Genomic DNA, 11,247 nt, shown 5'->3' with positions numbered 1-11,247 from the left:
GGGGCACGGGGGGGTGAAAGGGGAGTACGGGGTGGGGGTCATTGGGGATGAATGAGGGGGGTCAGGGCGATCCAGGGGGGAGATGGGGGTACGGGGAGGGGGGTCGATGGGGAGATGGTGGGGGGGTCGATGAGGATGAATGGGGGGGACGGAGGGGTCCATAGAGGGGATGGGGAGGCCAATGGGGGGGCGGCGAGGCGCTCAGTGGGAGCGATGGGGGGGTCCATGGCGGGGGGGTCCATGGGTGGGGCTGTGCTGTCGATGGGGGGGACGGAGCGACGGGGGGTCAGTGGGGAAGATGAGGGGGTCTTTGGGGGTGAATGGGCCGGACGGGGGGGTCAACAGGGGGGACGGGGAGACCAGTTGGGGGGGGCGAGGGGGGGAGACCAATGATGGGGATCAAAGAGGATCAATGGGGGCATAAGGGGAGGGGGTCAGTGGGGGGGGGGGGTCAATGGGGATGAATGGGGGGACGGGGGGGTCAGTAGGGGTGAGGGGGGGAGAGCAATGTGGGGGGGAGCAGGGGGGAGCAGTGGGGGGACGGGGAGGGGGTCGGTGGGGAAGAATGGGGGGGCGGGGGGTCAATAGAGGGGATGGGGGGGACCATGGAGGGGGGCGGGAGACCAATGTGGGGGGGCGCAGGGGGGATCAATGAGGGGGCGGAGAGGGGGTCGGTGGGGAAGAATGGGGGGCGGGGGAGTCAATAGAGGGGATGGGGGGCCCCATGGTGGAAGCGGGGAGGGGGTCAATGGGGAAGAATTGGGGGGGGCGGTGCGCGGGGGGAGCGATGCGGGGGGCGGGGCCGGGGCAGGGCCGAGGGGGGCGGGGCCGGGGCCGAAGATGGCGGCGCGGTGCGGGTGGTTCGCGGGGCTGGCGCTGGTGGCGCTCGGGGCGCTCGGGGCGCTGCGGGCCGAGCAGACCGAGGAGCACCTGAAACGGGAGCACTCGCTCTCCAAGCCCTACCAGGGTGAGCCCCGCGCTCTCCCGGTGAACGCTGCGCGGTTCTCGGTTCTCTCCTCTCCCCCCCTTTCCTCTCCTTCCCGCCCCTGTTTCCCCCTTCTTTTCCTTCTCCTCTTCCCTTCTTTTCCTTCGCCCCCTTCCCGTTGCCGTCTCCCCCTTCCCTTTTCCTTTTCCCCCTTCCCTTCTTTTCCTTCTCCCCCTTCCCTTCTTTTCCTTCTCCCCCTTCCTTTCTTTTCCTTCTCCCCTTCCCTTTTCCTTCTCCCCCTTCCCTTTTCCTTCTCCCCCTTCCCTTTTCCTTCTCCCCCTTCCCTTTTCCTTTTCCCCCTTCCCTTTTCCTTTTCTCCTTCCCTTTCCTTTTCATCTTTTCCTTTTCCCCTTCCCTTTTCCTTTTCCCCTTCCCTTTTCCTTTTCCCCTTCCCTTTTCCTTTTCCCCCTTCCTTTTCCTTTTCTCCTTCCCTTTTCCTTTTCTCCTTCCCTTTTCCTTTTCATCTTTTCCTTTTCCCCTTCCCTTTTCCTTTTCCCCTTCCCTTTTCCTTTTCCCCTTCCCTTTTCCTTTTCCCCTTCCCTTTTCCTTTTCCCCTTCCCCTTCCCTTTTCCTTTTCCCCTTCCCCTTCCCTTTTCCCCCTTCCCTTTTCCTTTCCCCTTCCCTTTTCCTTTCCCCTTCCCTTTTCCTTTCCCCTTCCCTTTTCCTTTCCCCTTCCCTTCTTTTCTTTCCCCTTCTTTTCTTTCCCCTTCTTTTCTTTCCCCTTCTTTTCTTTCCCCTTCTTTTCTTTCCCCTTCTTTTCTTTCCCCTTCTTTTCTTTTCCCCTTCTTTTCTTTTCCCCTTCTTTTCTTTTCCCCTTCTTTTTCTTTTCCTTTTCCCTTCAGTTCCCATTTCCCCACTTTTCCCCCTCATCCCCCTTATCTCCCAATCCCACTTTTCCCCCTCATCCCCCTTATCTCCCAATCCCCTCCTATTCCTGCCTTTCCCCCCCTCCCTATTATTTTCCTCCTTTCCCCCCATTTCCCCAGTCTCGTTACCCCCCCACCTCGATGCCGGTACCGAGGGTCGATGTCCCCGCAGGTGTGGGCGCCTCGAGCTCGGGGCTGTGGGACCTGCAGGGCAACGCCATGGTGATGCCGCAGCACATCCGCCTGACCCCCGACCTGCAGAGCAAGCAGGGGGCCCTGTGGAACCGAGTGGTGAGCGGGAACTGGAGGGCTTTGGGGGGCACAGAGAGCTGGGAGGGGGGCTTTGGGGGGTACAGAGCTGGGAGGGGGGCTTTGGGGGGCACAGAGAGCTGGGAGAGGGGCTTTGGGGGGTACAGAGCTGGGAGGAGGGGCTTTAGGGTGTCAAGAGAGTGGGAGGCAAGAGGGTTGCTTGCATCCAAAATCCTGGAATCATAGAATGGTTTGGGTTGGAAGGGACCTTGAAGCCCATCCAGTTCCACTCCCTGCCATGGGCAGGGACACCTCCCACTGGATCAGGGGCTCCAAGCCCCATCCAACCTGGCCTTGAACACCTCCAGGGATGGGGCAGCCACCAGTGCTCTGGGAAACCTGGACCAGGGCCTCCCCACCCTCACAGGAAAACATTTCCTCCTAAGATCTTATCTTGATCCCTCTCATATCCCAACTTCTCTTGCAGCCGTGTTACCTCCGAGACTGGGAGATGCAGGTGCATTTTAAGATCCATGGGCAAGGCAAGAAAAACCTGAACGGGGACGGCTTTGCCATCTGGTACACCAAGGACCGCATGCAGCAAGGTAAAGCGCCATCAGGAGCTGTTGGGGCTGAGGGCAAAGCTCTTGTGTGCCACATGTCACCTGCTGCAGGACCTGTGTTGGCCAAACTTGTGTTCCTGGTCTTTAGGGGAAGCTGTGGTGTTTTGGAGCCTCAGGGCTGTGTTTTTCTCCCACCCTGGCAGGCACGGAGGGAATGATGACTGCCTGCAAGGCTGCCCCTGAAGCTCAGCTCCGGGGTTGGGGTTTGTGGGTGCCCAGGGAGGCTGGAGACAGCTCAGGGGTGGACGGATTTGGATTGTTCTGCCTTGATCTTGAGAGGGGTGTGATGGGAAGCAGGGCCTCCCATACTGGGAGTCATGTCCTTAAAGGAGAGGCTGTGGAGGGAGCTCCATCCATGATCAGCCAAGGGTGGGGATTTAATCTGGCCCTGTGACTTCACTGCATGGAGGGTCTGTGTAGGATCAGAGAATTGTTTGGTTGGAAAAGACCTTTGAGATCATAGAGTCCAGCCAACCCTGAGCACCTCGTCCACCTGTATGTTAAATCCCTCCAGGAACAGGGACTCCACCACTGCTCTGGGGCAGCCGTTCCAGGGCTTCACCACTCTGTCGGGAAAGAAATTTTTCTCCAATATCCACTCTAAACCTTCCCTGGTGCAACTTGAGGCCATTTCTTCTCGTCCCATCACTTCTTACTTGGGAGCAGAGCCCACAACCTCTTTTCCAGGAGCTGCAGAGAGTGATGAGGTCTCCCCCGAGCCTCCTCTCCTTCAGGCTAAACAGCCCCAGGCCCCTCAGCCGCTCCCACAACCCCTGTTCTCCAGCCCCTTCCCCAGCTCTGTTCCCTCAATGTCCTTCTTGGGAGTGAGGGGCCCAGAACTGCACCCAGAACTTGAGGTGTCGCCTCTTCAGCACTGAGCACAGGGGGACGATCCCTGCCCTGCTCCTGCTGGCCACCCTGTGGCTGATCCAAGCCAGGTGCTGTTGGCCTTCTTGGCCACCTGGGCCACCGCTGTCGACCAACACCCCCAGGGTTGTTGTGACCTTTTAAGGTACTCGATTAAGGCTGTGTGGAACTCAGCTCCATCTCTGGCCTTTGAGGAGGTGACACAGCTCTGTCCTGCAGGTGGAAGCTGGGGACAAAACATCCCTCCCTGTGGATCCCCCATTTCATTGTCCAAACTGGATCTGCCTGACCCCATACATCTTCCCTACTTGACTTGCCTGTGAGTTTTGATGCAGAGTTACCTGACTTGAGGGTAAATCGAGTATGGAGAGCACCTGCCTTGCTGCCCAGCACTAAGGGATGGGTGACAAACCCTCTGCAATGCCTGCCTGGCTTTGCCACCCTTATTCAGTGCTTATCCTTTCTTTAGGACCTGTCTTTGGAAGCAAGGATAACTTCTTGGGTCTGGGAGTGTTCGTGGACACCTACCCAAACGAGGAGAAGCAGCAGGAGGTGAGCTAGAGAGGACAAATGGGAACATGCTGGTGGCATATGGCTCGCGTCGCTGAAAACACAGGTCTTAATTGGTGCAGCGCAATCTTCTTTGAGCTCCGAATTGGGGACCAAACATCACTGTGCCTCCTCTGTGCTGCCGTTCCTTGCCATGCCTGGTTCTCCTTCCTAGTGAGGCAATAACTCTTCCGAAACATGAAAAGCCCCGGGGGGGTTGCGTGGTCAGCTTTACCCTGAGAAAAAGCTTTCAGGGCAGGAGAAAACTGGCTGCTGATGCCACTTCTGTGTTGTGAGCTCCTCTGATTTCTGGAGATGGCCAGCAAGCAGCGCTTGAGGTGAAGTTGTGCCACGAGCAAGGGTCCCTGCAGACCTTGAGTGGAGTAGAAGCCGAGCTGCTAGTCCAGGGCTGCCTGTGCCCAGGGGCTGCTTCATGGCAGGAGGCTTTCCCTGCTCTCCGGAGTGCAGTGTGGCTCTGCCTCTTTGAAGGATGCCTGGCTAAAGATCTGTGTGTTCCTGAGGTACCTGTTGGTTGTTTGGTGTTCATTCGTGTCTGTTCCTGTGGAGAAGGGAGCACAGAGGCAGTTAAACCCAAGAAATAGGTGGAACAGAACCACAGAATGGTTTGGGTTGGAAGAGACCTTTACAAGTCATCCAGTCCAACTCTCCTGCAGAAGAAGGGACATCTTTAACCGGATCAGGCTGCTCCAAGCCCCATCCAACCTGGTCTAAGATCCATCTCAATTTCCCCTCTTTCAGCTTCAAACCATTCCCCTCATCCTATCCCTGCACTCCCTGATCAAGAGCCCCTCCCCAGCTTTCCTGCAGCCCCTTTCCATACTGGAAGCTGCTCTAAGGTCTCCCCACAGCCTTCTCTTCTCCAGGCTGAACAACCCCAACTCTCTCAGCCTGTCCTTGTACAGGAGGTGTTCCAGCCCTCGGATCGTCTCCGTGGCCTCCTCTGGACTCGCTCCAACAGCTCCATGTCCTTCCTGTGCTGAGGACTTCAGAGCTGGATGCTGTTACATGACTCCAAAACCAAAGCTGGACCCTTTCTTCCACCTTCCCCAAAAAATAGGTGCTGTTTTACCCCAGGGCCTTGGTGCTAAACCCCAGCACTCTGCACAACCCCCTTCGCCCCAGGGAGAGAGATGTAAAGGCTCAGTCAGAATGTACCCTGACCTTAGAGCTGCCGAGCAAATGTTAACTCTCAGCTTTTGTTCAAACATACCAACCAGCTGGCTCGTGCACTGGGGTGGACTTTGTGCTTGTAAAAGCCTTTCTGATTCCCCTGGCACCACATTACCAGCAGCACTTGCGGATCAGCGTGGTGTTGGATGGATCCTGTTGATATGCAGGTTGGCAGTTCTGCTTTTGTGGGGTAAAGGGATGCACGACAGGTCTTAATTAAAAGAAATCATCAGTGGAAGGTGGGTGTCTGCCTTCCCAGCACCGTCTGCAACTGGAGGGCACTGCCCTTCTCTGGCCAAGCACCGAGGAAGGGGAATGATGGAGAAATGCTGGTTGGCCAGTTGCTGTAGTGGCGTGTGGGTTCACAGCTGCTTTCTCTTTCCTTTAAAAGGACAAAATAAGTGTCTTTTTCTCGAGGGAAGAGGGGCAGGTTAGTTGGGGGTCCCTGGGGGGGGCAGTCGTGACCAATGTGTCCCCTGTAGGGCGCTGGCTTTTGGGTAAGCAAGCTGCTGCGTGGCGAGGAGGAGAAATGCCACCACGTTCCATATGGCTTTCACCCACTGGCGCGGTTTCCTAGCTGTGTGTCCCATGATTCTGCACCGAACCCCTAAACCCCTTTCGGCTTTGGTCTCTGCTGACCAATCTGGGGAGGAAATTTCCAGGTTAATACTAAACTCTGGTCTGTGACCGTCTTGCTTCTGTGCTCTTTCTTGCTTTGCGTTAACCCTGGACTGGCAGGCTCAGAAGAGGAGGTACAGCCCGGGAAATCAGGTACCTGCTCCTTGCTGACCTACCCATTCCCAAGCTTTCGGGTTCCACTCTGGCTCCCAGTTGAGGAGTTGCCTCCTCAGCTCCAAAAATATCCCAGTGTGAGCCCTCAAATCCCAGTGTGAGCCAGGAGAGGAAACAGGCTGTCCTGCATCCCAGATATTTGGGAGCTGAAGCTGAGCCTAAGAAAGGCTGGGGATGGAGTGGGGTTGTGGTGTTGTCTTGCTGAGATGGGTTCTTGCAGGGAGTGAAGGAGTTTGGGGTCCGTGAGCTGCCCCGGGACACGTGGGCAGCCAGTAGAGCCGAGCTGTCGCCGGCAGGGCGAAGAGCAGGAACTCACCGCCAGCTTTTTCCACCTCGCAGCGTGTCTTCCCCTACATCTCAGCCATGGTGAACAACGGCTCCCTCACCTACGACCACAATCGGGATGGGCGGCCGACGGAGCTGGGGGGCTGCACAGCCATGGTGCGCAACCTCAACCACGACACCTTCCTGGTGATCCGCTATGTGAAGAGGAGGCTGACGGTGAGTGCCACCTGCCAGGGACAGGGTAGGCGACGTTGCCATGGTGGGGCTAAGGGACCACCTTCTTCCTCAGGTCTTGATTGATATCGACGGTAAACATGAGTGGCGAGACTGCATCGACGTGCCAGGCGTACACTTGCCCCGTGGCTACTACTTTGGGACCTCTTCTGTCACCGGAGACCTGTCAGGTACTGCCCCGGGGTCCCCATCTTTCTTTCCTAAGTGGCTCTGGCAACTCCTGTGCAGCTTTGGGTGCCCGAAGGTGCAGCTTGGTACTTGGTGGGGCTTACGGAATGGTTTGGGTTGGAAGGGACCTTAAAGCCCAAGCAGTTCCACCCCTCCATGGGCAGGGACACCTCCCACTGGATCAGGAGCTCCAAGCCCCGTCCAACCTGGCCTTGAACACTTCCAGGGATGGGGCAGCCACCACTGCTCTGGGAAACCTGGGCCAGGGCCTCCCCACCCTCACAGCAAAACATTTCTCTGTAAGATCTCATCTCAATCCCCCATCTTGCAGCTGAAAATCATTCCCCTTGTCCTGTCACTATGAGCAGCACGTGAGGAGTTTTCCATGCTTTAAGCGTCCTCGAGCTGTGAGTGGGAGCCTTGTGGTTTTTATCTTGCAGCAGCTCCTGAGGAGCCAAATGCCCAGTCTGATGTTGCTCCCCTGAGTGCTTTGTGTAGCGCTTCCCACTTTCCTGAGCTCCCTGCAGGGCCACGGCCTGGCCTCTCTTAATGACACGGTGGCAAAGTGGCTGTACTTACTCAGCCCGAGGGTTTGTCTCCAAAACTTGTGCCCTGGGGGGAGTAAAAACAGGATGAGCATTTAAAAAAAAAAAATCTCCTGTACTCATAGAATCCCTAGGTTGGAAAAGATCTTTGAGATCATTGAGTCCAACCGTCCCTGTCCACTAATAAACCAGATCCCTGAGCACCTCATCTGCCCATCTTTTAAACACTTCCAGGGATGGAAACTCCACCACCTCCCTGGCAGCTGTTCCAGCGCCTGAGAACCCTTTTGGTGAAGAAATATTTTGTAATGTCCTGTCAGGACCTGCCCTGATGCAGCCTGAGGCCATTCCCTCTTCCCATCCCTTGTCACTTGGGAGCAGAGCCCAGCGCCCACCTCACCACAACCTCCTTTCAGGAGCTGCAGAGAGCGACGCGGTCTCCCCTCAGCCTCCTCTTCTCCAGGCTAAACACCCCCAGGTCCCTCAGCCACTCCCACAACCCCTGTTCTCCAGCCCCTTCCCCAGCTCCGTTCCCTTCTCCGGACACACTCCAGCACTTCAATGTCCCTCTTGGAGTGAGGGACCCAGAACTGAACCCAGGATTCAAGATGCAGCCTCACCAGCACGGAGCACAGGGGGACACATCCCATCCCTGTTCCTGCTGGCCACCCCATGGCTGATCCAAGCCAGGTAGGGCCTGGCCCCTTCTTGTCCACCGGGGCCACTGCTGGCTCACTCTTCCCCAAGCCTGGAGCTGCTCGGGGCTGTTGTGTCCCAAGTGCAGACTCTACACTCGTCCTTGTCAGAGGCCACAACCTGTGGTGCCTGGATTGGCCCCGAGGGCAGCGATGGGAAGAGCTGACAGCGCTGTGGACACCCCAGGCGTTACAGCTGAGGCTCAGTGCTCGCTCCTGCTCTCCGGGACACACTTGTGGGTATATTTTTCTCATTTCCCAGCACGAGAGCTATCGCCTGCCCATTATTGAGCGAGGCAGCAGCTACGTGTGCTTGGAAATGGTGGCACAACGTGGGCTGATGTTATTGTGGGCTGGAGAACAAGGGTTATGAGAGGCAGCTGAGGGACCTGGGGGTGTTTAGCCTGGAGAAAAGGAGGCTGAGGGGAGACCTCATCGCTCTCTACAACTACCTAAAAGGAGGTTGTGGTGAGGTGGGTGCTGGGCTCTTCGCCCAATTAAAAAGTGATAGGACGAAAGGAGATGGCCTCGAGCTGCACCAGGGAGGTTCAGATGGGAGATTAGGGAAAACTTCATCATTGTAAGGGTTCTCGGGCACTGGAACGGCTGCCAGGGAAGTGGTGGTGTCCTCATCCCTGGAGGGGTTTAAAAAACAGGTGGATGAGGTGCTCAGAGATGGTTCAGTAGCAGACAGGAATGGTCAGACTCAATCTCAAAGGTCTTTTCCAACCGTATGATTCTATGAATTGAGTTTTGCTGAGACCTAAAACCAAAGCCCCCCACCTTTCCTCAGCGTAAAACCTCCCTCCTGGTGCTGGTTAAGGCGCTGTGAGGCCTGATGTTCCCCCGCTATGCCCCTTTCAGCAGGTTTTAGGCCCAATTTGATTTGTGCCTCTACAAAAGCGCATTGATGGTCGGAGTCTGGGCCCATTGTTGGCTCCAACAAAAGTTGCTTTTCCCTCTCAGACTGGCGCCAGGGGAGCGGGCAGGCTGGCGTGGAGTGCTTGCCTTGTCCTACTTAACTCCTCCGTCGGGAGCGAAGGAAGCAGGGCCACGTGAGGCCGATGCTAACGCGTTCCCTTTGGTTGGCCAAGCGCTTTCGAGTCAGATGATTTCTGGGTCTGAGCTGTTGTTTTTAAGTAGCTTAAAGGTTCCTGTTGGCTGAGGGCCCTGTGCTGGGGTGCCGATGCTCAGCCCAGTGCGGTGCAAAAGCGAGTTCTTCCCCCTTGGGTGGGAGAACCAGCGCCGTTTCCCCAGGTGATAACGTCTCACGGTGCTGCCTGTGACAGTGGGATCCCTGTCCAGAGCCATATTTATTGAACACGTTTCTGCTCTGCTTCCAGACAACCATGACATCATTTCGCTGAAGCTTTACCAGCTGACGGTGGAGCGGACGCCAGAGGAGGAGAAGCGGGACAGGGAGGTGTATCTGCCGGTTGTGGACAACCTGAAGCTGCCAGGAAGTGAGTAGGAGCCACCGGCCTCCAGCAGGGGAAAGTGGGACTGGCAGGGATTTGGGAGAGGCTTGCAGGGTCGTGTAGTTGTGGTACTTGTGGAGCTTCCATCTCGCCAGCAAAACAGCTGAGCTCCAGCTGGAATGGAGAGGTCTATGCCCCCTTCCTCTCCGGTCATGCCATCTGTTGATGCACTGGAAGCTCATGGAGGTTTGAACCTTGATTGGTGTCACCTCCTCCCAGAAATCCCATCACAGCTGCATCTGCCAGCCCCTTGTGTGCCCTGAGACCTTGTGGCTCCAGCCCTTGTGATGAGCTGGACCTGGGAGCTTTGGGAAGCCAAACCCTGGGCTGTGGGGTTACTGGTGTGTTGGGAAGAGGTGGGTAGAGCCTGCAGTGCAGGTGAATCTCGGCTGGGTTTTGGGGCGTTGGGGGCTCATGGGCTGCTTTTCCTCCTTCATCCCGCAGTGGAGGCACCGCTGGAGCCCATGAGCGGCCTGGCTCTCTTCTTAATCGTCTTCTTCTCCCTTGTTGCCATCGTTTTTGCTATTGTCATTGGAATCATCATCTACAACAAGTGGCAGGAGCAGAGCCGGAAACACTTCTATTGACTTGGGGAAACCCCAGGGTGGCCCGTTGCTGGTCGTTGTTAGCCACATCCTGGCTCCCACCCATCCTGGCCTGGCCAGGGCGTGATGGACCCCGGCGGGGACCCTCGTGTCCTCCCACAAACCCCAGCGGGGGTGGCTGCTGTTTCTTGTCAGACTCCAGAACTCTTCTGCCGTTCCCGGTGGGAGTGGGGGATCCGCAGCAGGGTGTGCGATGGGAGCAGAGTGCTGCGGGGCTGGACTTGCTGTCCCCGATGGATCTTTGAACGGAGGATGAGTTGTGCTGTGGGACACTGGCAGCGCTGAGCTGTCTCTGCCATCTGAGGAACCCGAACGCAGGCAAGAGTCACCCCCTTGGGTAGGAGTAACCCCCTTGTTGTGAAATCCCAGCTGCTTTCCTCACCAAACTCCCACCATAACCACTCACAGTGTTACCGTGACCCTCACAACACCTTGTCTCAAGTGGTTTCACGTCCAGGAGGGATTTTCCAAGCTGCTTGTTCTGCTCCGGCTGTTTTCTGTTGCTTGCGTTGGGCTGTCTTAAGAGACTGGCCTCCTTTTCCTTGGAATTTGAAGTCCCTGCTGCCACGTCCTGCCGTGTTTTGGGGCAGAGGATGCTGATAGCTTTTGCTGGCGGGGCTGGGAACCTGCCTGGCTGCTAGGCTGAGCCCTTGGCAAGCAGCTGGTTCCCTCCAGCGTGGACCTGGGGCAGCCCCATCCCTGGTTTGGGCTGGAACGCCATGTTTCCCATCTTCAACCATTTGCTGCTGCCTCTCGGGGCCTGTCCCTGCTCCGTAGGGTTGCTGCCGAGCATGCCGCCTCCGCACGCCTCCTGTTACGCCACGGCCTCCTGCACTGTTTGCATGTCGTGTCGTGGCTTCTGGCAGCGTCCCGGTGCCCCAGGGTCCCTCTGAGGAGGACCTGAGCCTCCGGGGCGATTCCCTTGCCTCTCAGAGTCGGAGTTCTTGCTGCCTTTCAGGGAGTTGTGGTTTATTCCTACCTCAGTGACTGCTTTGGTCAATGATTTCTTTTGCTGGATGTCGCAGCCACTTTTGCCCCTGGGGACCCCATCACTCACACAGAAGTCCCAAAGGGACCCAGGACAGCGAGGTATCCGGTCACTTTGTCCCAGGGGA

At 57.1% G+C, this 11,247-nt stretch overlaps 1 protein-coding gene across 2 annotated transcripts; it reads left to right on the top strand.

Annotated features, from left to right (window-relative positions):
• The first annotated feature begins 823 nt into the window (after positions 1–823).
• Positions 824–11,110, top strand: LMAN2L (lectin, mannose binding 2 like). 2 transcript variants are annotated; one of them, XM_009569699.2, is made up of 9 exons: positions 824–967; positions 2,024–2,142; positions 2,588–2,705; positions 4,060–4,142; positions 6,069–6,101; positions 6,462–6,623; positions 6,697–6,811; positions 9,393–9,512; positions 9,972–11,110. In XM_009569699.2, exons 1-9 carry the CDS (start codon positions 841–843, stop codon positions 10,112–10,114), a joined length of 1,020 nt encoding a protein of 339 aa, XP_009567994.2. In that variant the 5' UTR covers positions 824–840; the 3' UTR covers positions 10,115–11,110. The 2 variants fall into 2 exon arrangements, with proteins under 2 accessions (XP_009567994.2, XP_053905604.1); XM_054049629.1 differs by lacking the exon at positions 6,069–6,101.
• The last annotated feature ends 137 nt before the right edge of the window (positions 11,111–11,247 follow it).

The sequence above is a fragment of the Cuculus canorus genome, chromosome 26 (assembly GCF_017976375.1).
Source record: "Cuculus canorus isolate bCucCan1 chromosome 26, bCucCan1.pri, whole genome shotgun sequence".
Lineage (NCBI taxonomy): Eukaryota > Metazoa > Chordata > Aves > Cuculiformes > Cuculidae > Cuculus > Cuculus canorus.
The sequence above is the reverse complement of the archived record's forward strand: the minus strand, read 5'-3'. Positions and strand labels throughout refer to the sequence as shown.

What these genes read in the sequence shown, in the direction of transcription:
- LMAN2L (XM_009569699.2), top strand. Translation starts at nt 841, where the DNA reads ATGGCGGCGCGGTGCGGGTGGTTCGCGGGGCTGGCGCTGGTGGCGCTC. An exon ending in GCTCTCCAAGCCCTACCAGG is followed by an intron (nt 968 to 2,023) that starts GTGAGCCCCGCG and finishes ATGTCCCCGCAG; the next exon opens with GTGTGGGCGCCTCGAGCTCG. An exon ending in ATGTGAAGAGGAGGCTGACG is followed by an intron (nt 6,624 to 6,696) that starts GTGAGTGCCACC and finishes CTTCTTCCTCAG; the next exon opens with GTCTTGATTGATATCGACGG.